Below are 26728 nucleotides of genomic sequence, written 5' to 3' on the forward strand. Positions count from 1 at the left end.
TTTATATGGTCACAGGTGAAAAGTTATTTAATTAATAGAAAGTTCAAAATGAAAACATTTAAAATTATTGGTAACAACAATGTAAAAATATTTACTGTGCTAAATTTAGTTTTTTTTTTTTAACTTACAGATACTTTTTTATATTATTTTATCTTTATATATTCTATTCTATTCTATTCTATTCTATTCTGTTTCAGTGGAAGGAAAATCTGATCTTTTACAAAAAAGATCATATGATCATGTCACATTTGCCTACATTTGATTAGTGATGAAGAAATCGTGCAGAATCTTAAATACTATTTGTTTTATGCCTTATCATTTCTTTATATTAAACATTTTGGTGACACATTATTTTAAGGTACAATTCTTGATATTAACAAACCATTAACTATGACTTTTGCCTCAAACTCCTAATTTGATGCTTATTAATAGTAAGTAAGGTAGTTGTAAAGTTTAGTTTTTGGGTAGGATTAGGGATGTAGAATATGATCAAGCAGAATATGTGCTTTATAAGTGCTAATAAACAGCCAATATGCTATATAATAGGTATGCTAATAAGCAACTTGATAACAGTGAGAATTGGTCCCTATACTAAAGTGTTACCAGAATTTCAAAGTCTATAGAAAGAATAAGTCTTAAGGTTTAAAAACCAAAACAAATACGGGCACAAATCACTGATAAAGATTTTTTAGTTTCTAGGGTAACTTTCCCTTTAAAATGCAAAAACTGTTAGAAAGTGTCTTGTTTGGTAACTCAGAAACGGGCTGTGCAGACTGTGTCTCAGTCTGTGTTAGAGAGCAGTGAGAGACAATGTGATTGGGCTGGACAATAGCTGCCCGTCAGAGAACTCAAGACGAAACGCTAAACTGATGTTGCATAAAAAAAAAAAACTAATGCCACCTTTGAACCAAATTAACCTAATTCTTGAGAGGCAATGACATGTCAATCAGACCATGCTAAACTCAATTTAAAAAATGAACTAAATGTACAGACTGAGATAATTAGAGTTGATGGGTGTTTCGTGTTAGCACAGAACTACTGTAACTGCCTCCATTATCAGCCTGTTACTCTGTTCCTGCAGCCACCTCCACCTGCCACATTCCTTCACAGTCGTCAGGGAAACAAATCCTGCATAACGCTCATATTAAAACACAAAGAGTTCAGCTCTATTCTCAGCATGGGCTATTTATCACCATGGTAACTTCTTACAAACAATAAGTGTTTCTTTCAAAAATGAATTTCCTGGTAAGTGTCATGTTTACTCTCTGACACCATGAACAAAAAATATATTGCGAAACATATGCATTACAAAGAGACACATTTAAGCTTAAAATAAATCCACTCTTGACCACATGCATTATTATGCAAATTCCTCATATGATAACAGATGCAATTAAATGAAACTTTAAGTACATATACAATGACAGAATCAAATTATTTATTGAATATTACCTCAACTTTCTCAGCCATGTGCACAAATATTTAACAGTAATGTAGCATTTTGCCTGACTATATTGTAACAGGTTGAGGGAAAAGTACATTGTTTTTAAAATTTAATTGTAAGTTAATACTAGTTAGTGTAGTAAAGTTTGACTCACATGGCAAACCTTCCCTAAACAATGTGTTATTTTTGCATTGCTTCCTTTACCTCTTATCTTTCACACAAATATAGGGTTTGTTCTCAAATTATCCCTCATCCTGCATTCCCCAGAAATCTAAAGTGAGAATAAGGCTTCCTTTTCCTTTTTCAGAGAATCCCTTTAATGAGACTGTCAGCTTCGATTCACACACTGATGAGTGAAACAGCCGTGTTAAGCAGCTTAATAATAAAAGCGTGTGAGAAAGACCGAGAGTGAGACAACTCGCCTCTTATCTGCCAGATCGGTTTTATTGCCAACCAGCATGATGATGACATCACTTCCTCTCTCCGTTCTCACATCATCGATCCATTTGGAAGTCTGCTGGAATGAATTCACATCTATACAAAGAAAAACAAAGACAGAAGGTGGTTATTACTTTGTTGGGCAACAACTAAAATAATCTAGACTTTGGATTCTTCTATTAATATTGGCTGTATGTGTTAAAAATAAATTATTAATATTGGCTTAATGTATTAATTATTTGTGTGCCGACCGAAGATGGTCCACATGTACCCAGCTGAATATTGTCAAGTATTTTAGTTCACCTGAATATTATTAATATGAATATATTAATATAATTGTTTTATTATTATTATTTAGATTTTTTATTATTATTAGTGTTCCGTAGCTCAATTGGTAAAGCATTGCGGGGGTTTGATTCCCCGGGAACATATGATAGGTAAAAATTGATAGCCTGAATGCACTGTAAGTCGCTTTGGATAAAAGCATCTGCTAAATGCATACATTTAATTTAATCTAAATTTGTTTAAATTTTATTAAATGTTTATGGTAGTTGAGCTTATAATTTCTTATCTTTACAAAATGCAGTGAATATATTGCAGCTATGGTGCTCCACTGTGTGCTATTGTCATATTATTGAAATATTCAATAAGGTTTTATTATGGCATTTATAGCTGTATATGTGCAGCCTGACATCAGTGAACCTGCTTCTGCTTCAAGGTGAAACTGACTTTGGCTGCTTTACCTCTAAAATCAAGCTTTGTGTTTTCTGTTCATACCAGCAGAGCTGTGTGCACTGCCAACTCTGTCTCTAAAAGTCACAGTGGTGCCTACGGACAATAAAACTGTCACCTTTTTGAAAAATGAACTATATAATCAAAATAAACTATAGCTGCTTCTTACATATTTGGGGTTGATTCTATCTGGTTATAGTGTTAAACAAGGCTAGACCTGTAACACACTTTACTGACAGAAAATAATCACCGATCACATCTCAAATTGACAAATCGAAAAAAAAAACTGCTTTGATTTTTTTGGCTCTTGGTAATGTATTTCAGAGCTAAAGGAGGTTTGATCATTAAAGTGTGTGTGTTATGCTCACTTGTGATGTCATACACCACCACAGCTACGGTGGAGTCTCTTATATAGCTCGGAATGAGGCTCCTGAAACGTTCCTGGCCTGCCGTGTCCCATAACTGTAACCGAACCTGCAAGTCAGAGACCCCCAACTGAACAGTCAAATTATTCAGCCTCTCAAACACATACAGACACAATTACATAAACACGTGCAGAGCCGAGCTAAGAGCTGGATCAATATGACATTATAAAACCACAGTAAACTGCTCTGCTGAAGGTCATGGAATCATTTGTGGGTTATAAACTCCAGACATCTCTAGAGGATACGATCTGTTTTCTTGATGCATGAGCTTCCAGCCATATACTAAAACTGTCAGAAATCCAGCTGATATAATAAAATAGCTTTGGAGATTCAATATGGTTTCATTAAAACTCTTCTCTTTTGACATGGAATAGAAAACAGAGGAGTTCATTTGATTTACTGCTGCATTAGAACATGATAGACTGCCTACCGTTCTGTCCTCCAAATACATGGTTTTTGACAGGAAGTCGATTCCAATTGTTGCCTGTTATGACAGAAGGAAAACATTATGTAAGAACAAAATGAAATCAGATGCTGAAATTGAGTGGAAATGTGTCTGTTTTTGTGCATGGCAAATCTAAAGGCGTTCTAGATATCATCCTGGGAATCAGAAGATGCTGTCTAATTAAAACAGACAGCCGTTACGTTCTGCATATCAGTTTGATGATGGTAATGACTGCTATACATGATCACTCTGTTCTGGGACCTGCCTCTCTTTATGATATATTATATACACATACTACAGAGTGTGGCTCCCGACTATAAATTCAGAAAACAATGCATGTATTAAAAAAGAAAATCTCTGACAATGAATTTCAGTGAATAACGAGTTTAATTTATGTCTGTTCGCTGTACCATAGTTGTTATCTGCCAATATAAAGTATTTCACTTTTAGTCCATATTACACAGAATTGGCCAATGTTGTATATTAACAACAATTCTGAATGTGTATTTCCCTTATTTTTACATTTATTTATACTTTTGTCATTATCTAATGATCCCTTTAGGTTTATTTTTAAAAACTTAATGACACTTCAATGAAAATTAAATCTTAATATATTTTTTATACTTTAAACCTGTAGATTGTCATTTTTGTTGCTTAAATCTCTTATTCTAAATCTCGTAGCATGTTAAATGGTTGATTAAACATTTTTGTCTCATTTTTTTTTTATTCATTCAAAAATGTGTCTGTGTGTGTGTGTGTATGTACACACAAGCCATATTGAAAAATGATGAGGTATAAAAATATTAAGTATTTTGGTATTTTTGGTATTCAACATTCTGCTAATAACTTAATATTGTAGGAATAAAAAACCTACATGAAAAACATAAGTAGGCAAATAATTCTGAATAAATCCCACAACAGACCCTCTGATTTGCAGAATGCTGCTACTAGAATATTTGTGTTATTTGAAATTCTCAACCAATCACCACATAGAATTTAAATCCAGAGATGGGTTGCCAACATTACTGTAAGATAAAATGATGCATTAGCTCAGACCACCTCACATCTGCATTGGTGAGATTACTTGACACTGACATAATGAAAGTGCCTTCTGTCGTAGAAAGCTAATTCATTCTCCACTGGTGCTTTTATTGCAATAAGAGTGCAGTCGATTGTGTCGATTACATTTGTAAAACCAGCGATTGCTGAAAATTGCCCTTTGAGTGTGTCTGTTGAATACAACATGCAGTAGGCCACGCTTTTAAAATCCTCTGTTCAATTTCTGGCAGTTGCAAAAAAAAATAAAAAAAAATGGCAATACCATTTGCATAATTGTATGTACACTATTATGCCAAGTAATCCAGATTCATTTTACAGAGGCGTTTTGTGTCTGCTTTTATCCGGATGGCCCCTGGTCTCCTCAGCTGTAGCTCCCTGTGGGCAGCTGCCGGATCTATAGGGGTCCACAGATCAGTGGGATCTGAGGAAAACATCATGGATGTCTGCAGTACAGAGGATTGCCCTTTCTGTGTGTGATTCAGTTTGATTGTGATAAGTATAACATTTTTATGGCACAAAAGAGCAGATAAGGACCTAGTCACCACTGAAGAGCCGAGCCTTTAGAAAGTCCAACCTTAATATATCACTGGGTGATAATATAGATTTTTTTTTTTGTTGAAAATATAACAATCAAGCAGTTTTGCAGATTTGCTACAGTTGAGATCAAAGGTTTAAATCCCTCTTTCAGAATCTATAAAATGTTAATTATTTTACCAAAATAAGAGTTAAAATTATTTTATTATAATAAAATAAAAATGTGAAATATCTTATTCAGGTCAGTACTACATAGACAATAAAATGCATTTGCTGTGCTATTGAGAATTTTGAAACTTATTACTCTTGATATGCTTGAATGAGTAGTATTTTTAGATTTTCATAAGGTCATTCATACCCTCACAATGCAACAAGCCCCTCAAGGCAGTTTGACCAATATTATGGATAGTATGAAATCAACAAATAAAATATGCATATTTTAATTTGCTTGCAGCAAGCAGACGTTTTGCACCACAATACCATTTTTAAATGCATACCGTCTATTTGTTTTTATTAAATAATAAATAAAAAAAAACTCATAATAGAGTAGCTGAAATTGTATGTTTTATTTTGTTTGTGATTTAGATGTAATAAATGTCAAATCACCATTAAAAATGGTTGTTTTTTCAAAATGGAGTCACGTTTTTATCCATGATCAGTTAAGCACAAGTTGCTGGTTGACTAAGGCTCATCATTCTACATTCAATCATTTTACAGACGCTTTTATACAAAGTGAATGAGGACAATAGAAGCAATCAAACCAACAAAAGAGCAATAATATATAAATGCCACGTTAAATCCTGTTTAGTCTAGTATCTGGACTATGGCATGTTTCATATTGACAGTTGCATAAAACACAAAATCATGTGTTTGGAAATTTACAACTTATGACATGTGAGACTCCAGTTTGACTTGCAATGCACTTGTCATCAGCATCTTGATCACGCATCCGTTTCTGTAGCAATGCCAGCCCACTGTGCTGTCTTCAAAACAGGAGCAGTGACCTCTTTCACCCTGCCACTCTGGTTTTTTCTTTGGTTTTAAGTTTCATTGTGGGTTGACCTAGCTTTTCCAAACCCGCTCCTCCCTCCCCAACCCCCTTTTCTCTTTCTTTCTTTCTTTCTTTCTTTCTTTCTTTCTTTCTTTCTTTCTTTCTTTCTTTCTTTCTTTTGCTCTACTTTTGGAACATGAAAGAGGTAATAAATCATAGTGAATTAAAAATAACCTTCAATTTAATGTATCACATTTTAATCTAATGTTTCAGACAATATTTTTTATATTACTCTTGAGACATGTAATGTTTTTTTTAGCTTACAGTGAAAAGAAATGATATTTTACTCAAATTGCTTTCAGTCAAAATTGAATGTAAGGAGAGATGAAAAGAGCTGGGTAATGCAAAATAAAATGAAGCTTTTCATTAGACTTTGATTCATTAACCAGTGACTCATATGAACTAGTTATTGAAAGAAATCGGTCAAAAAAGACTTACAAATGTACAAATTTATTTATTCTGAAAAACAGCTTGGTAACACTTTGTTTTAATGTGTCCTTATTACATGTAACATGTACTTACTATAATAATAACACTTATTTATGCATAATTACACACAAGTAACCATAAACCTTAGTAACCGGAACCATATAGTAAGTACATGAAGTTAACTCAGTTTACTCAGTTCTTAAAAGTATAATTACACTTTAACAATAAAACCTTAATATAAATTGTTTTTTTTTTAAATACAATAAAAGTGGGGTCCCATATTATTTGGACTCTAACGTTTATTTAAATATCTTCATTTATGTAAAAATTCTGGAGAAACAAAAATTCTGGTCCATGGCTTAGTGCAGGCTTCAAAACATACATAAGAAAAGGGATTTCTGTGACAAAAATAAAAAAGAAACCTCCCGTGTTAAACAGTGTCAAGATGAAAACCCAAAGGTGTTGAGCTCTTCAAGCAAAGGAGGCGAGAAAGAGAGAGAGAAAAAGTGACGCCGGTGTTAAATATAGAAACTTGCACAGCTAGAGGAGTGCTCGCACAAAGAGATCCGGAATGAATTATTCATAAACATTTTAATTATTAAGCTTCACACACATCAGCTTTAAAACACAGAGTGTGGTTTCCAGCAAAAGCCTCAGAGGAAAAGGTGTTCAGATAAGAAAAGGGAAATCGAATTCCTGTAGCTACTAAAATTCCTGTAAATAAAGTGTAATTGTCAAATAAAACTGTGACAGGCACACAAACAAAGGTTGTTGCTTGAGGTATCAAATGAGGAAGCAGCTAATTATAAGTCTTTATTTAGGCCTCCAATACACTGCTCAGACAATACTGTCGTACAGTCAGTGACCTGGATTATGCCAATTGAGAATATTAGCATGAATATAGACTATAATGAACATACAAATCTAAAACATAAAAAAAGCATCCATCACAGCCGATATCGCACAGGAGATGGCACACATGTCCTTTAGACAAAGTACACCAGTTGCCAGGACCCCTAGGGAGGGTGGCAGGAGTTTGATTGGAATCGAACGCCAATTAAAACTCCACCAGAAGAGAAATTAGCCACACTAATCTGCTTCACAAAGCACCACCTTGAGTGAACGTCAGGCCAAATCCTGTTTATCTGTTTATCTTTCTATTTGCCTTTAATCAAAGCATACATTTAAGAATGCACTTGCCCCAGGTGAGCAGACTCAAGGCATGCTGGGAGCTTAGCTGCATACAAAGTCCCTGCCTGACTGTGATTGTACAGTCAGAGCCTTCAAATCACATTACGAAGAACGGAAAGCTGACCTGTAGATGAACATTCGTCAAATTCTACAGAATCAAATCTGGGACTATTACTGAGTTGGTATTAATCTGTAGTTTTAGACCTTGGGAAGATGCCTTTTTGGCATCGATAGCTCTGTACCCTGGAGACAAATGACATGCAATGGTCTACAGCGTTTCATTAAGGCATATTGACTGGAATGTAACAGCTCAATGCAGGACCTGAAGGGATGACGTCACTCAGTAGACCTGATGAACAATCTGAGATACACATTATGAGATCGGTGGGCTAATGTTGGGGCATCTGGTCAATATCAGGAAGACATTAACGTGTTTACATTATAAAACTACATTCACTTACTTTAACATGTGACAGGATTCTCAAGGCTACTTAGAGAAGAGGCGGAAATAAAATGTGCACTAACCATTAATCATCTTCCTGGCAAGACAAAGACAAGATGTTTAAGATGGTTTTTCAGTGCTGCAAGTCATAGAATGTCAGGTAAGAAGAAGCATCTGGGCTTGTTTATCTATTTATTGAAGACATCTTCAATAAAGCAAAAACAGATGCTACTGAATAAATCTTGCCTGCATCTTATTGTAAATCTCAGTATATTTAAGTTTAAATTTATGTGTTATGTTACTAGTACTTTACTTACTAGGAAAGATGTCTGAATTTATGAGCATTTGCCAATTGAGTTTGTTTACTGTAGGAATTCCTGCACAGCTATTCAAAGGCTGGAAATCTATTTCTATAAAGTTGTTCTCAAATGATAGTGTGATCTGTATAGTCTGATTTACTAAAGACCGACTCTTATGACTTGGTTATTTTATGAAGCTGTGAGAATACTTTTTATTCTCAAAGAATAAAAAAAAAAAAAAAGATTTTATTCAAGTATTTCATCTCTTCCATTTCAGTCCTCCATGTGCGTACATGAGAGTACCATGATGCACAAAAAGTATTCTCAGAGCTTCACAAAATTAAGGTTGAACCCCTGATGTCACATGGAATATTCTAATAATGTCCTCACTACCTTTCTGGGCCTTGAACATGATAGTTGTGTTGCTGTCTTTAGAGGGACAGAAAGCTCTCAGGTTTCATCCAATGCCGCGTTTCCACCGCAGGAACTTTACCCAAGAACTAGGGACTTTGGACTGGTACTTGGTGTGTTTCCACCGCAGGAACCAGGAACTAAATAAAGTTCCGGGTAAAAAAAAATGTCCCTCAGAAAATCCCTGCTGGCGAGGTGGTACTTTTTCAAAGTTCCGGAACTTTCAGGGGTGGGACTTGGGCGCTAAACATCCTGATTGGTTGAGTTCACGCAGCATTGTTTGGGTTTACTACCATTTATTCGGATAATTTTCAAAATATTACTGTTATTGTGTCCTGAAATGCAATTTTAAAAGTATTTCAGGCGAGAATGTAGTTGATTAAAACTCAAATCTGTGGTTTATTTATAAAGACAGCGCCTATTTTTAAAATGTGTTTCTCCGATCTCGGAGACAGTGAGCTACACGCGATCAGCGGGAGCTCAGTGCTTATGTATCCGCAGAGAGCAGCCTTACCTCGGCTAGACCTTCTGATATGTGCCGCTGGCTTTAATGTCTCTTTAGTGGTTAAACATAAAATATAATTCGTTTTGGCTAAATCTAACAGGTTATCTTTGGTCTGTATTCAATTTATGTATATGTTAAAATGAAAATAAAAAAGGCCAATTTATATAATATTTCGTTTCATTGTAATGGCTGTATATATATATATATATATATATATATATATATATATATATATATATATATATATGTATATATATATATATATATATGTATATATATATATATATATATATGTATGTATATATATATATATATATATATATATGTATATATATATATATATATATATATATATATATGTATATATGTATATATATATATATATATATATATATATGTATATATATATATATATATATATATATATATATATATATATATATATATATATATATATATATATATATATACACACACACACATATCGTCCCCTTGGAATTATAAGGTTCTATCTGCGTTCTGAGTAGTTTTGAGATATTGAGCGTTAAAGTTTTTGTGTTCCATAGACTTCTGTAGATAGAACCTTTTTGTTTTTTCAATAAAAAATCCCAAAATGTACACAACTTAAAATAAAACATGACATAATGTAAATAAATTGTCACAGAATAACAATATGTGAATAACTCAATTTTGACAAAAATGTCAGATAGAACCTTACAATTCCAAGGGGACGATATCCCTGAACAAAGTACATTTCTGCAGCTCATTCATTATGTTTAAATGAAAACGAAAGGAGGCAGTGGTATTTGATATTACAGTAGCCAAAGCGAGCTGACTGAAGTTATCAAGTATATCTTCCTGGTACTTTACACCACGGTGGAAACACAGAAAACAACAGGTCTGGAGGGAAAAAAGTTCCTGGGGAAAAAAGTTCCTGGTACAAAGTTTCCGGGTAATTTCGGTGGAAACGCGGCACAAGATATCTAAATTTGTGTTCCAAAGATGAGGTTTGGAACGACATGAGGGTGAGTCAGTATTAGGGGTGTGCACGGATAGTCGAACATTCGAATATTCGTTCTGCTCTAATTATTGGATAAATAAAAATGATATTTGAATTTTGCAAAAAAAAAAAAATAGAATTCACAATAAAACTAATTTGGTCACTTTCTGTGATTCTCCACGGCATATTTGAAGAAGTATGCAAGCCAAAAATAATCAATGAATGAATAAGAACTGCGGCCTTCTTCAGTACTTCAAATATTCCGTGGAGAGTCACAGAAAGTGGCCGAATTCAAGAACATTGTTGCGGCATCTCTCAAGCAATGAATAAACACTGCTAACTTGGAGGATGCAGTGAAAACTCCTCTTCTCGCGTCTGCCCTAGACCCTCAGCACAAACATCTCAGGTTTCTCGATGAAAACATGAGAGAAGTAAGAAAAAAAAACTTTTTTGAAAATTATCAGAACATTTTCCTTGATGCGAGTGGTGCGGATGCAGCCGCCGCCACCGCTGCCAACGATGAAGAGAATGCAATGCCCACGCGTCGGAAAAGGCTGAGCGATGATTACAGAGAGTCCAGCCTAGACGAGTGGGAACAGTTCTTGCTAGAGCCATGTATTCCACCAGATGAGGATCCCATTCAGTGGTGAAACGAAAACAAGAAGCGCTTCACAAAACTTTTTCGCTTAGCACACCATTATTTGTATGTCCCGACAACGTCTGTGCCGTAAGAGCGCGTTTTCTCCGCGCCCAGCCTTATTGTTAACAGCCTAAGGAGCCGACTTTCCCTCGATCATGTTTACATGCCCGTATTTCTTAACAAGAAACTGTAAAAAAAATATAGAAAAAAGTAAATAAGATTTGCAAAATTTTTATTATCAACTTTTTTTTTTCTCACAAGCTTGTTGAAATGCATTATGAGACTGCATTCTCTATAAAAGTAATGTTAGAATTTGAACAAAAAAAGGTATATTAAGAGATAGCTGCTTACTTTCTTGGAGTAGCCTTCATGTCAAGAGTTTGCCTATGATGCTGTTTACAGAGGCAGCTCACTAGTTTTTGAACCAGAGCCTCTGTGTCTTCTCTGCTCCCTAGTTGTGCTAAGCAGAAAACAGTCACACTCCAGTGCCCCGTGTTGAGTGGCAGCTCAGTCAGGCAGCGCAGCACAGCTCTCCCCCTGGACCATGAGAAATGTGTCCAAATCTCACTCTATCTGAAGCCAAACGGCCATCACAGCAAAACAACCACAAACTCAGCAAATCAAGCTGAATATCTGACAGGCAGTCAGTCTCTGCTCTTCCTTTTCATTCGCTTTCATTTCTTCTAAATTCATTGGTCTGTTTCTTAGCCTCACTTTATCTGTATTTAAATCAATTATACGATAAAGTTGCCAAGTTCGATGATGTTCCTTATTCCCTCGACCCACTTAAAATTGAAGAACTATGCTAGAACTAGGGCAGAAAGTGTCATTGCGGCATTTTCTGGATGACTTAAAGCCCCAGTGAAACATGAAGCGTGTGTTTAATACAGCTGACTGCTCAGCCCCTTCTAATGAAGAGCGAAGGTCTCAAGAGCCCCACTAAAAGAGAGAAGACCTGAAACCCCCTTCTGCGCTGCGCCTCACTCGATCAAACAACATAGAGCTCATTGAATTTGGAATTTGGAATTAAAACTGTAAAAACATACATAAAGTCATACATTCACTGCAAACTACATTAACACTAGAGGTTCAATGTTTGGCTGCTTAGATCCTGTACCTAACTGTTTCTCAATTCATAGTCATTTGCAATTTTGAGCGGTTAAAAAATAAAACTGCATGTGTTTTGTAGAGAAATATTGATTTGCTTGTGCTTCGGCTGCGCTCCTCTGAGTAAAAGAATGTGGTTCGATGTACTTATACTGTAGATGTACTTGGAAGAAGCATCGGTTCCCATGAATCCAAGATGGCAGCATCCAGGTTGCTTTACTTCAGAAGCTGTATGTACCAGCCAAGCAAGTGCCACTGAAATAAACATAAGTGGCTAAATGATGCAACAATTGAAGAGTTTGGTTCCAAAATGCGATAAATACTTTTTTTTTTTTTTTTTATGAATTTCCACCCAAATCAGTATTGTTTCTGGTCAGTATTGAAAAGTCAATTAAAAATGAAAGTGAAAGTGAAGTGACATTCAGCCAAGTATGGTGACCCATACTCAGAATTTGTGCTCTGCATTTAACCCATCCGAAGTGCACACACACAGAGCAGTGAACACACACACTGTGAGCACACACCCGGAGCAGTGGGCAGCCATTTATGCTGCGGCGCCCGGGGAGCAGTTGGGGTTCAATGCCTTGCTCAAGGGCACCTTAGTCATGGTATTGAAGGTGGAGAGAGAACTGTACATGCACTCCCCCCACCCACAATTCCTCCCGGCCCGGGACTCGAACTCGCAACCTTTCGATTGGGAGTCCGACTCTCTAACCATTAGGCCACGACTTCCCGTTATGCAAATGTGATATTCGCAGAGTTATTAGGTCATGTTTTCTCCCTTTTTTTCCAAACAGTGACAAGCGCTAGTCTCCCTTTTTTGCAGAATGCGATATATCTGCTCAACCAGTCACAGCACACCATTCCACACACTGTAAACGGTAACAACCAATCACAGCACACCATTCCATGCACTCTAGACAGCAATGGCAGCACTCTGAATACACTCTGCATCTTAGTTTTACTCCTATAATTTGTACTTTGTGATCAACAAACAAGGGCTCATGATAAATTGCATGTGATTGTAATCTTCATTTCGTCAGATAATGCATAAAGCCGATTCTGTGATTAATAGCACCGGTAAATCTCCATCACAGGCTTTTAGATGGTGCAACATTTAATACACAGAGCCGTACGTTAGATCATTGAAAAGCTGTGCTATATCGCGTTCATTAGATGAATTTCATTTGATCATGAACGTGATATTGCGTAGGTTGTCAGTGTTAGTGTTGTTATTAATGCCATTTATGTTTTTGTTAATACAGCAAACGACAGACACATTGGGGGGTAGTTTCAGGCCTCAGACAGGCTTTTATTAACAGAAAATAAAAAACCACAGGGAAATAAAAGTGTCCAAAAGGGAAGCATGTCCAAAATAAACAGGGGATCTGGTGTCCTCATCGTGCTGCGGGGTTCGTATAGGTAAGGTAGTGTTCAGGAAGGAAGGGTCCAGGTAAGGGGCGGAGTGCCTGTATATAAGTATGGATTATGATATAATATAATTAGTATTGACAAAGTTCAGAGGCTGTCATTTGTGGATAAACTTTTATGTGGTGTATTTTAATCTGATATGAAAAATAACTTTCATATTGATTCAATGGATTTTTTTGCATTTTTGAGAAGAAAAAAAATGTATCATGGTTTTATTGCATTTTGGGAGGAAAATTATACAATTTTATAATAAATCTTTGAAAATCAAAACCTGGATTTTAATTTTTAATGCTGTTATAACCTAAAGGTGCTATGTGAAAGTTTAAAATAAAAAATAGTGGTTTTCAGCTTCCCACTTTCTTGGTAAAGAAAACACGTTTTTACTCAAATTAATAAATAGGAATTTACTGTGTTTTGGAACCAAACTCTTTGATTGTTTCTAAGGAATTATAAGAGAAACAAGTTGATATTTGAACATAACTGAGAACACATCCTGATTTATGACAGAGCAATCTCTGAACAATTAAATTTTCCTCTGGGCTATTTTGTAATGATTCTTTGATGCTTTTATATATCACCAACATAAACTTTAAGCAACATTTTTAAAATAATCAGATTAAATTCCTAAACAGAGAAGTATGTGTCTGGTAGCTGAGGTCTTAAAAGTTAAATATTGGAGCTTTTGTTCTAAATGGTCGTTTTCTACTCAAATATCTCTAAATTTTGATGTAATACAGACTCAGACAGCGATGAATCTACATCAGATGGAAAGTCATAAATATGCAGATGTGCCTCTGCCATTTTGCATAGAGGAGCAGACTGACAGATGATAGGAGTCAGGGTGATGCACTCTGCTCTTCTGGCATATGCTATCATGAAAGCCTACTGCCAGACATCTTAAGGTCAATCTCAACATCGAGAAGCAGCTTGATTTGAGCTTATTCAAGAATATGTAAATTAGAAAAGCACTGGTGTCCCTTCCTCTCTCCAGTGTAGCTATAGAGAGCAACAGCTCATTAAGATGCCTTTTACTTCTCAAAGGTGACACTGATGAGGCAGTATATTCTATTCATATGCAGATGAAACAAGAAACTGTTTGGTTTCAGCCAACAACTACATCTGGAAGTGGCTGGGCCTGCCTTGTTGCTTCTCAGATGCTAATCTTTTTGGCATGAATATGTTTAAGCTCCCTATGGAGTCCATCTCACTAGGGTATAAGCAAGAAAGCATGTGCCCTTCTGGAGGTGAAGGACTCCCTGGACCCCTTGGTAAGGAGTTCCAAAATCCCCATCCGGACAGGCCATAAACGGAAGGTGCTGGAAGAGGTACATCAGGCCGTCTCCAGTCTGTAGCATAGAGAGGTCATGGGGTTGGTCCAGATTGGGCGGGCCGGCTTAAACACTACAAAAGTTTTGGACAAAAGCTTTAAAAAAAAACAGCAGAAGTCTATGGTGGTGGAGGAATTTACCAGGGTTGAGTCTCCCTGGGCTAGCAGGGCACCTGGAACCAGTGGGACCCTACAGCGATTAGGCACATCAGCTGGGCAGACATCTGGAGAACTATATAATACCATCCTATGCCCCTTAAACCTGACCCAGTGGTTTGGGTACAAGGTTAGCTGCTCCCTATGTGGTAACACCAGGGCAAGCCTGCAGCATATCCTCTCAGGATGCAAGGTTGCATTGACACAGGGATAATTCAGGTGGCGGCATGATCAAGGTGGCTGAAGTCCTGGACAAGGAAAGGGTAGCAGCATGCCTCAGATACCAAAGTTGACACTGGCTTCTTTTGTCAGACCAGATGACATCCACTGATTATTGGGAAAAAGGAACACCTTCTATAAACCCGGGAGTGAGTGGCAAATGTTGGTGGACCTCAAGAAGGAATCTTCCCAAGAGGATATATTCCGAAGAGAAATAACAACAACTACCCCCCGGCCAGACATTCTCGTATGGTCAGTTGAGGATAAGAAAGTCTTCATCTTTGAGCTGACTATCACATGGGATGAAAACATCACAGAGCCCATGAAAGGAAACATCTAAAATATTTCGTGTTGGCAGCAGAGTGCCAGGAGACAGGCTGGAATGCTTAGGTTTACCCTCTGGAGGTCGGATGCCGATGGTCAGTAGAGCAATGGTGCAAGTACTCTGTGAGTCTGGCATGGTGGGGGCCAACCTGTGGAAGGCAGAGAAGGAGCTGGAGGAAGAGGCAGAGATAACCAGCAATTGGCTGTGGCTTAAGAGGAATGAGAGTGGTTAGGGGCTAACACCCTGATAAAGAGAGATGCAGGAGTGACAGGGAGACATCCCTAATATCCCTAAAAGCATTTTACTAAGAATGAACACATGGTGCAAAACAGCACTCTGAATTTGAGATTCCAGAATCTATCATCTCGTCAGAAAGCACAACACGGTCTGTTCACAAAGCACGCATGTAATCTTATTACAGCTCGACACTTTAGCGATACAGCATGCTTAATTTGGTTAATGAAACAAACATAGTCTTATCGTTACACACATTGTGAGAGTACAGATCAGAGGGCTGGTTAGAGATTAACTCTATATTCTGGCATTTTGTTAAATATTAAGCTACTATGCACTTTCAGAGTGGAGGAAAACTTTCATATTAACAATAGAGTGAATACATAACATTCGTTATTAGATTTCCATTTGGTACAGAAATTAATGTACTCCAAATTTTTTAATAAAAATTTACTGAAGTATGAAGTAATTTGTGGACACAGTGTTAGTGCAGAAGAATGGGGAGGATATAAAGAAAAAAAAGGCAAGATCAAGGCCAGAGAGGCTTCAGAGAGCTGGCATGGGTATGTCTGAGACGGATGGACTATTGTGACAGTTAGAACCGGTAGTGCACTAAAGCTGTGACTCAGCTCAAACACAATGACATCTAAATAGACACATGCCTACAGAGCATTCCAGTCTGAAAAACATTAGCCATTCGCATCATTTCACCGTCCTTCAGGTTTTATGGGTTATAAATCATGCAGATAAGTTGAACAGAAACATTCAAGTCTAATACAAAAGTCTTAAGACACTTGGACATATCAGTTCTTTGACAGAACACAAACAAATACACACTGCTGAACTTTTAACTACTTGAAGTACTTTGATTACTTTGTGAAAAAAGTGAACTGTCCTCCAAAAAGTTTGGTGTGAATAATGACAGGAGTATTGATTCTTGATTCAGGAGTATTGAAATTGCAAACTGTACATAATAATAGCAAATTCATTGACATGATAATGATCTGAGGAAGTCAGAATGAGTATCACACCACAAGGCAGTAATGGTGTATAACAGGTTATTTATAATAAGCTTATTGTTCTTGTGGCTCAATTGGTAGAGCATTGCTTTATCAAGGGTAAGGTTGGGGGTTCGATTCCCCGGGAACACATGTTAGGTAAAAACTGATAGGCTGAATGCACTGTAAGTCGCTTTGGATAAAAGCATAAAAGCTAAATGCATACATTTAATTTGAATTTTTATTAATAAAACAGTAGTTTTGTTTTATTAGTAATAAAAAATAAAAATAAATTAAAAACTAGAAATGAAAAGAGTTTTATTGTTTACAGTGCTAACAGTTTAACTTCACTCACAAACACAGTACATCTATTAGCACTCACTCCTACCAGTGACTGCTGAATAAGAGCGTTTCTGGCTAAATTAACCTGATTATGTTCTAGAATATTATGAAATAACAATTAGAGGTAGTCTTAAAATAATACAACGATCACAAACTATCTTTTAAAACTACAATCATTGTTTTGTTTTCTTCTCACATAATTTTACTGCGATTATATTGCAGTTCCACAGGCCACACCTCACTGATGCTGGAATTTGTGCTAAAGTTGGGTAGTAGCATGGTTTCATCCATTGGTTGTTGGTTGGATTTTTAAGATGTCTGTGTTACACTCAAAACGAATATGAGGTGTGGTCTGTTTTGTATAATGGTGGGGTTTACAGCATACGTTGTTTGTTTTCACTGGAAGACTGTGTTATAAAACAGTGTTCGATTATTGTCTCTATCGTGGTTACATGCTAACATTGACGTTGCTGTGCTATGCAGTAATGAAAACTTATCGTATAAAAAAGATCTCATATCTCTATATGTGTGTTGTCTGACAGACTGTTTCTGAGCACTGGAAGAGAGGCGTGCGTACATGAAGATGGTGCTCACAGAGCACGACAGTATTGACAGTTATTTGTACTGCTTTATAGGCATTAAACTGTTAAATACACACAGTTGTATGTGTCAAAATATCAGTATTTTTCAAGTTCCCCCGTAAACAGTAATTTAGGTCTTAAGTGAAAACAAACAGCTAAGAAAGAAAACACATGCAACTGTAAATTGTTTCCGAGCAGCTCTTAAAATGAAAGCATTCTAATATTCCTGCTGTCTGTCATTCATGTTAATCAAACAACAAAAGAGAGAAAATCTCTCACGGCTCTGGACTAAATCACTTTTATAACTTTATTCAGAAGACATATATAGATATATATATTTAATTTACACAGTGAAGAATATGCAGTGTGTGTGTGTGTTTACATGTTATTACTTTATATACAATGTATGTAGAACATAAACATAGGATCCTGAGAAAAATACTAATTTTAGAAGAAATTTTCTATTGACACTTCATGGAGAACTCTTCATATATATATATATATATATATATATATATATATATATATATATATATATATATATATATATATATATGCGTGTGTGTGTGTTCTTGTTTTTGTGACATATCAGGACACAACTTTGTATAATGACATGGGTATGACACAGGTATTACAAGGAGAGGGTGACTTATGAGGACATAACCCATGTGCCCATTTTTTCAAAATGCTTATAAACCATACAGAATTAGCTATTTTGAGAAAGTAAAAATGCACAAAGTTTCCTGTGAGGGTTAGGGTTAGGTGTAGGGTTGCTGTAGGGCCATAGAATACACAGTTATACAGTATAAAAACCATTACACCTATGGGATGAAACTTTCACAAAAAGAACCATGTGTGTGTGTGTGTGTGTGTGTGTGTGTGTAAGATTTTGATCATATTGCCTACCCCTAATATGCAGTGCATAATCAGTTTCTACAGTGCCATATGAAAGTGACCATACATATATATTCACCTCTGCTGTTGCTAATTCAGATGAGATTGGAGGTGAATATAGAATGAATAATTACATTTAGCAAATGTGTTTCTGTGATTTAATAACCACACAATCATGTCGAACATTTATAATCAATTTGGAAGAATTGTCTTCACAATTGAAAGACTGAATTCGGCCCATTATGTTTTCGAAATGATTCTTTGATGCTGCACAATAAGGGGAGGGACACTTTGAGTGACAGAATGACAAGGATGTCAAGCGGCCCGCCAGCTGCCTACCTGATACGTGTTGTCAAAGCTGTCGTACATGAAGCGTGTGATCAGGGAAGTCTTCCCCACTGTAAGAGAACAAAGAGAATAGAAACATTAAAATAGAAGCCATTTGAAAGCAGACGTCGACCGAGGAAGCCAGTGATGCCTGCCTGGGCTTACTGGATTGATTTGCAAGCTGGGGGCTGCCGACTGCGCTAATTGAAACCTCTGCCAAGAGATCTAATCTTTCAATCGTTGACTAACCCAGAAGGTCGTCAGTGACGTTATGGAACCATAAAAAATATTATTGCATTAGGGGTACAGTTTTTAAAATAAAGGGTCCAAAAGGGGTTCTTGCAGTGACGCCATAGAAAGAACCATTTTTGGATGCCAAATATACATTTCAGTGAACAGTTCCTGTTTTTTTCTTTTCATAGTGTAAAGGACATTTAAAAAATGCAATAAAATAAAGTTTTTCTTTTGTTTGATAAAAAGGTTCTATTGATGTTTTTTTTATAGAACAACATGTAGCAATAGAGAACCTGAACTATCTCTGATTTAAAGATCAAAAAGGATTTCTTTTGTGGTAAGAATAGACTCAGCTGTCATATGAGACACAGAAATTGCTACATCTTACAGAGCAGCACGTAAAAGTGTTTTATTTTCACATCTATATTTTATGAATGGTAATATGGTGAAGCTCCTTCATGCAAACAATAAAAAAGTATTAAAAAGGTATATTATTTAGATTTCACTTCTTTTGAGGGAGGTTTATTAAATCTAGGGCAGAAAACAGTTTAAAATATCCCAGTAATAGCATCACAGAACCTCAACTCAGATATAAGACTGCAGTAAAAACATCAGCACAACTTCTTCTGCCCTGCTGACCTGAGATTCCCCTGAGGGGGAAAAAACCCCAAGAAAATATACCTGTGTAGATAAATGGATGAATTTACCCACACATCCAGACACAGAAAATAACTCCGAGCTACAGATCAAATAAAGGAGAGCAGGATTTCTCATGGCTGAGAAGACTTCACAGCGAGTTGACTGGAGGCTGCAGGTCACAAGTCATTTAAATGCTAATTTTCCCTGAGACACTGATCTGTCTCCGTTAAAAAGTGAGGAGGATCTAAATTAATGGGGCTCATAAGGCTTTATCTAATGCTTTTGAGTAAATACTGAATTATGGTTTGGGCAATGGCCCCTTCCTTCCCCATCAAACGAACCATGATTATTGAAAGCAGACGAAGCCGCTGGATGGAAGACGTTTGTACAAATTGGTAGTGCTAGAAGAGAGAGAGACAGTCTTCCCTGCTATAGCTGACGCTGAGAGACAGACGCTAGCATATATCAGCTCCTACTGCATCAAGACCAGTGGGAATAGAACATCCACTTACATTTGCTTTGCTAAAGCAACAAATTTAGGTTGAAAAACTGGTCATTGGATTTCTTTTTAAAATGATATTTTCTCTAGAAAATACTGTTCAACAGTTTGGGGGTCGGTAAGATTTCTTTCATGTTACTTAAAGAAGCCTTTTAGCTCATTAAGGCTTCATTTATTTGATCAAATATAAAGAAAAATAAGTAATATTGTAATTTAAAACAACTGTTTTCTGGTTAATATATTATGAAATGTAAATTCGTTTTCAGCATCATTAGTTTTTAGTGTCACATGTTCCTCAGAAATCATTCTAATATGCTGATTTGATACTCATTAAACATTATTATCATCTATGATGAAAACATTTGCTCTGCTTAATATTTTTTCAGAATTCTTTGATATCAAAGGAACAGCATTTATTTGAAGTCTTTAGATCTATTGAATACTTGCTGAAGATGTATTCATTTTAAAAACTGACCCTAAACTTTTTTAACAGTAGCGTAGTTTGAAGCCAAATCAGAGATTTAAGAAAAACAGATCAACGTTCCAGTTAACGGCAAATAATCCTTCCCTTTCTATATTCTGTCTCTTCAGAATCCACCAAACGAAATACTCAAACTCTGTTCCTATTAGACAGAGCGGTGGATGTCTAATTTTAGTCCTGTTAAATATTTAATATCAAGTCATTTAGTGCAGCAGAGGGCATCCACCATTTTTCAGTTAATCACCTATTCCAGACAGCAGAGCAATAGCTGGACATAGGGCTTAGCGCTTAGACTTTACTGTGATAGATTGGATTTGGTGCTTTGACTCCACTAAGAGCGCCCATTAGAGGCACAATCAGATAATGGATACAGGATAAGGAAGAGACTAAAGAAACTAAAGTATGTTGAAAAATGTAAGGGGAAGCTGGCTGTTTAATGGGAGAAGCTGCAGATAGAATAGATTAGAAATAAAATGTTGTCTTGTTTCTTTAAACCACCTATACTGTTAACGGTACATTACATTACATAAAAATGTTCAGTGCAGCACAGAGAAATCATAGAAATTACACTACCATTCAAATGTTTGGGCTCAAGTTGCTTCAGCTCTGCATCCAATGAATAATTACATACTAAAATATATTAAAACAGAAAACTTTTTTTTTTTCAATTGTAACAATATTTCACAATATTACTGTTTTACTGTATTTTTTATCAAATATAGTTAATAATGCAAAATAACAAGTGTGTATAATCTCCGAATTTCCATTTTAATATGAAATTAAGAATATAGAACCATGATAAATGGGCAATTTTCACCTATTTTTATCTCTAGAACACCTTATGGGGTTGCAATAAAATCATTTTTAATTATTTCTGAATTAACTACTCCTTATGGGCTATTTAATGGCAGGACAACCTACTCTAACAATACTATACTGACAATGTGCCACAAAGGTCAATGTGTTTAATGAACTGTATCTCATTTCCTGTGCAGCAGAAATAACACATCAGTAGCTTTTTTTTTTTTTTTTCTAACACAATATTGAGCATTCTCGTATCGAAATTGACTTTCAAAAATAAGCCCACCCTGAGAAATATTCATAATCTCTGCTTCTTCTAAATCTAAATTTTATTAAAGTACTATACTGATAAAACATGAACGCAACCGACAGCAGAGGCTTCTGGTGCAGAGATTCCGGTCTTTGATATCTCTTTAATGCACACTCGAGGCACTGCCTGATAAATGTGAGCAGACAGACCAAGAACTCCAAGAATTGAATTTAAAATGGCTTTATTTCATCACTATTACATATTTATGACAAATCCACTCATGTATGCTGATAAAAATCCTCAGTACTAATGTTGTGAAACCGCGTTTCTGGAGAGAAACAGTCTGAACTATGTAAAATGCCACAGACAATCTATCAGCAATATCAATTATGAAAGTTATGCTTATCAGTCTGGCTAATGAACTTTATTTTAGGCACTTTTTTGTATCTTATCATGCAGGAATGATTTAACCGTAATTAGTGCTTCAGATAATTAGCATGCATTATTCAGCAGCATCTTAGCATGGCTGAAAAAACAGGGGCCCTTTGAAATCTCTTATTTTTTCCAAAATCAGTTTTTTTTCAAGAATCTATTTTAATCTTAAAAATCACATCTTATCAATATAATTAATGAAATACAAATAAATGATAAACATTTTCCCTAAATTCTAAATCAAACGACAATATACTATAACAATCCCTTTACAACACATAAGTACACATTTTACTATACAATGGTAATATATCTATGTTAAACCAAACTTTTATTTTGACGTGTGGTAGTGAAGATGTATGAACTTCTCTGAATGTATTTAACAATAGTTCTTCAGATCTCATATTAGACATATCACACAGACAGTATCGGGATATGAATTTGATTAATTTTGTAGCCCTACTTTTGATGTATTCGAAAAATTCTGTGACATTCTGCATTACACAGTGAATTCTATTTTTATGAGTGCCTTCCATGATTCCGTCCATGTTTTATCTGTTTACACCATCACACTACAGTAATATAATAAAATCGAACTACATAGTGACAAAGGACATTGTGCAGAAGTGCAGCAGAAAGCAAACAAACAGCAAAAAAATTGCTGATGTGGCTATAATGACGCTTGCTCATCTCTCCTATTGCGTCTCTGTCTGTCTGTCAGGTGCATGCTGTTCTTTCATCCCAGGAAAGCTCATGTTTTGCTGCAAATTCTTTGAAACATCCCTCTCAGCACAGACTGAAGGTGCATAAAAACACATGGAGAACAATTAGAGAGCCATTAGCCAGAGAGGCTGTTCAGCCTGTAATTAACAGCACAGGGTACGAGGCTTTAAAAGAGAATGGAGGAGTACAGCATGATCTACTGACAACGTCATCAAGTCTCTTTCTGTGTGCTCATCTCTGTATTACTGGTTCACAAACATGAATTTTCTAATTGGCATGGCAGATACTGGTGGCCTCCATGCCTGCTCTGAGCCATGTATAACTTCCTGTGGTTGAGTAAAACGGCGGAATATTCATAATTTGGGGGAACTATTGCCAAAGTCTGTCTAAATTCCTCCCTCTTCCCAATCCATTTCCACTTCTGTATTGTAGCATGTTTAAGTAAAATGGGATATTCAATGAGGAAAGGAAAAAAAATTATAACAGAGATTTTGTCCATGAGGATATACAGTATAATGCTACAGTATATTTCGAACATACTGTATATAGATATATATGGAAAAATACACTAGGAAAAAAACTTCTGTTAGAGCTTCTACCATCTAACAGTAGGGGCCAAAGGGGTCATGTTATCCAGTCAAACTCTTGCCCCTTGGTTTTGTTCGTAACAGTCCTAAAAAGTGAGAGTATCGTCAGTGCTGTGAGTCTTGCCGGAAAGGAATCTGTGGCACAGCTCTCATTAAATTTCTCAAATTCTGCATGTTTGTTTTTAATGAATGTCTGGAGAAACGGGCTTTCAGCAGATTTGTGCTGGAGGCTCATGAATCAAATGAAAAAAATATACCATGTATGGTCATGTTCAGAAAGGAAGATCCATAATTCATAGGTTATATATAGGGAAGACCAGGGATGGCTGTAACACTTCTTGCAGTAACTTCTCCAGCACAGTGATTTTATTCATGATTTGTCACGTTAATGCATTTTTCTGCTTCAAATCACCCAGGATGGGTTTGAGCATTTTCATGGAAAATGGTGTATAAAGTTATAATATATAATGATATATATCACAGCATAGATACTTTTGCTGAAAATAAGGTAGATCCGATACCAGCATTTTAAATACCATTTAAATTGAACAGCTGACCAAACCAATACCAGTATCAAATATATTAAACGAATCTGATGACTTCAGTGTCATTTAGTGTTCATTAGTCTAAATGCTAGTTATAACCTAGAAGTAAAATCCTGTAAGTTTTCTTTCTTTTTTTAAATATTCTAAATATTATTTTTTCCCCGTGTATGTCTATGATATTTGTACACATAGCCTTACAAACTTACACTCTCAGCTCAGAAGGGTGGCCAACAAGTATAACTGTATAGTATAATTTTATCCCTTCAGCTAATTTCTAAATGGTTAGAAAGACCATCCTTAAAAATATTCTTGTTTGCTGTAACCCGACCAACCATGTCAATTTAGGACCGACTCAATTTTTGTTATTATTTTTTTGCTTTTAGTCCGACCGACTTGCCGGTTGTACATTTGCGTTAAGACCGACGAATTTTTATTTTTCTTTACTCTTCAAACAACTAATACAAAAGCAATAAAATAATATTAATTATATTTTAGTAAGTATTGTAAATATATTAATTTCCTAGGCCTACATACAAACGAAGACTACGTTCTTTCTTTAAAAAAAAAAAAAAACCTGTGACGTCATCTGTTTACACGGATGTCACACTATGGCCTGTGCGTTCGCTTCGTCTCATACTCTCATTCATAGTCAATGGTTCGCGCTTGGTAATGATGGCTGCGGCTGCAGTAAACAAAATATTCGCGATCACTGTTCAAAGTCATACGTGTTCTGGCACCACAATACATCTATACAAATCATTAAAACAGCTCGACACCGCTTTAACTCGGCACGAAGTTCTGGAAAAACTGTGCCCAGATCTTTTCACATCCCTTCTCCCATCTAGTCTAAAACCGTGAACGTGTCGACTGTCACCTTTATGTTCAAAAATCTATTGCACGAATCGATTGGACCCAGTGGTGGACAGTAACAGAGTAGCTTTACTTCGTTACTGTACTTAAGTACATTTTTCAAGTATCTGTACTTTACTGGAGTAGTTTTATTTTGAGTGACTTTAACTGTTACTTCACTACATTCCAAAGCATAAAATCGTACTTTTTACTTCACTACATTTCATAAAACATATCGTTACTCCCTATAATATATCACGTGCTCCGACACGCAGAAGCGGTGTCTGATTCATCATGAACGAACTGAGTCTTTTCAAAATAAACTTTTAAATCGGATCGTGAATCGCACCAAATGATTCGTTTAGGAATTAGAATGATCCGATTGCAGCAGCTGTTCTGGAGTCGACCACTCACTGATTCAAATGAACCGTTTAGTGCGAGTCTCCAGAAGTAAGAACCGGGAGATCTTGTGAGCGCGTGTGCGTCTGATGTTGCTAAAAGTAAGTTATTAATGTCGAAATTTAGGATTAATTATTGTAACTGAAAATCATATTTAGGTCAAAATTGTCAGTTGTTTGGGAACTAAATCCGTTGTAAATAGTGATCTGTTTAAGCCCACTGAAATGATCGAGTGCAGACGCATCAATTTTAGGTAAAAAAAAAAAAAAACTTTAAATAACACAGATTAAATACAATAACTTATGCACGTTCAAATTCCCCGCTGCCCTAATGTTAAACAATTTTATTAAAATGTCCTATGTGACGTCTGTTTTTATATTGTTTATCAACAGTAACGTTATACATATGTATATTGTTTGGATTAACTAGAAGAGTAGACAGACATAAATGTTTATTCATAACCGTACTGAAAATAAGTAAATATTGTTAGCTGATGCTAACTGTCTAGCTAAGATTTTTAATTTTTTATAATGTTCAAATATTTTCATTCAACCACCTATATATATGTAGATTACACCTGGGTAGAAAAGAAAGGATGTGATGTTCAGAACATGGTAACTACAGTAATTATCAAAGTGGGAAGAGATGCACCCCGTTTGGCCAGGGGTGTTTTTAAACCACAGACAAGGTTTGAGAAAGAAAAAATCATTATGAAAATATAATTATATTTTCCTTAATGTTCTTCCTAACCTCAGGCCTTATTATCATGTCATATATAGAGTTACAGTACAGACCAAAAGTTTGGACACACCTTCTCATTCAAAGAGTTTTCTTTATTTTCATGACTATGGAAATTGTAGATTCACACTGAAGGCATCAAAACTATGAATTAACACATGTGGAATTATATACATAACAAAAAAGTGTGAAACAACTGAAAATATGTCATATTGTAGGTTCTTCAAAGTAGCCACCTTTTGCTTTGATTACTGCTTTGCACACTCTTGGCATTCTCTTGATGAGCTTCAAGAGGTAGTCACCTGAAATGGTCTTCCAACAGTCTTGAAGGAGTTCCCCGAGAGATGCTTAGCACTTGTTGGCCCTTTTGCCTTCTGTCTGCGGTCCAGCTCACCCCTAAACCATCTCGATTGGGTTCAGGTCCGGTGACTGTGGAGGCCAGGTCATCTGGCGCAGCACCCCATCACTCTCCTTATTGGTCAAATAGCCCTTGATGCCTTCAGTGTGACTCTACAATTTTCATAGTCATGATAAATAAAGACAACTCTTTGAATGAGAAGGTGTG

At 36.0% G+C, this 26728-nt stretch overlaps 1 protein-coding gene across 4 annotated transcripts in view; it reads right to left on the reverse strand.

Moving 5' to 3' along the window:
- LOC127960227 (ras-related protein Rab-6B) overlaps positions 1–26728 on the reverse strand; it is a 93221-nt gene that overhangs the window by 30046 nt on the left and 36447 nt on the right. Inside the window, exons 1-4 of one of the 4 annotated variants that reach the window (XM_052559843.1) lie at positions 18999–19084; positions 3470–3523; positions 2983–3088; positions 1867–1978 (exon numbers count right to left, since the gene is read on the reverse strand). In XM_052559843.1, coding sequence (XP_052415803.1) covers positions 1867–1978; positions 2983–3088; positions 3470–3523; positions 18999–19028 — 302 coding nt within the window. In that variant the 5' untranslated portion in view covers positions 19029–19084. Of the gene's footprint in view, positions 1–1866; positions 1979–2982; positions 3110–3469; positions 3524–18998; positions 19085–26728 lie in introns of those variants that run through there. The other 3 variants (XM_052559841.1, XM_052559844.1, XM_052559842.1) reach the window with 3 other exon arrangements.

Source organism: Carassius gibelio, chromosome B6, assembly GCF_023724105.1.
Source record: "Carassius gibelio isolate Cgi1373 ecotype wild population from Czech Republic chromosome B6, carGib1.2-hapl.c, whole genome shotgun sequence".
Lineage (NCBI taxonomy): Eukaryota > Metazoa > Chordata > Actinopteri > Cypriniformes > Cyprinidae > Carassius > Carassius gibelio.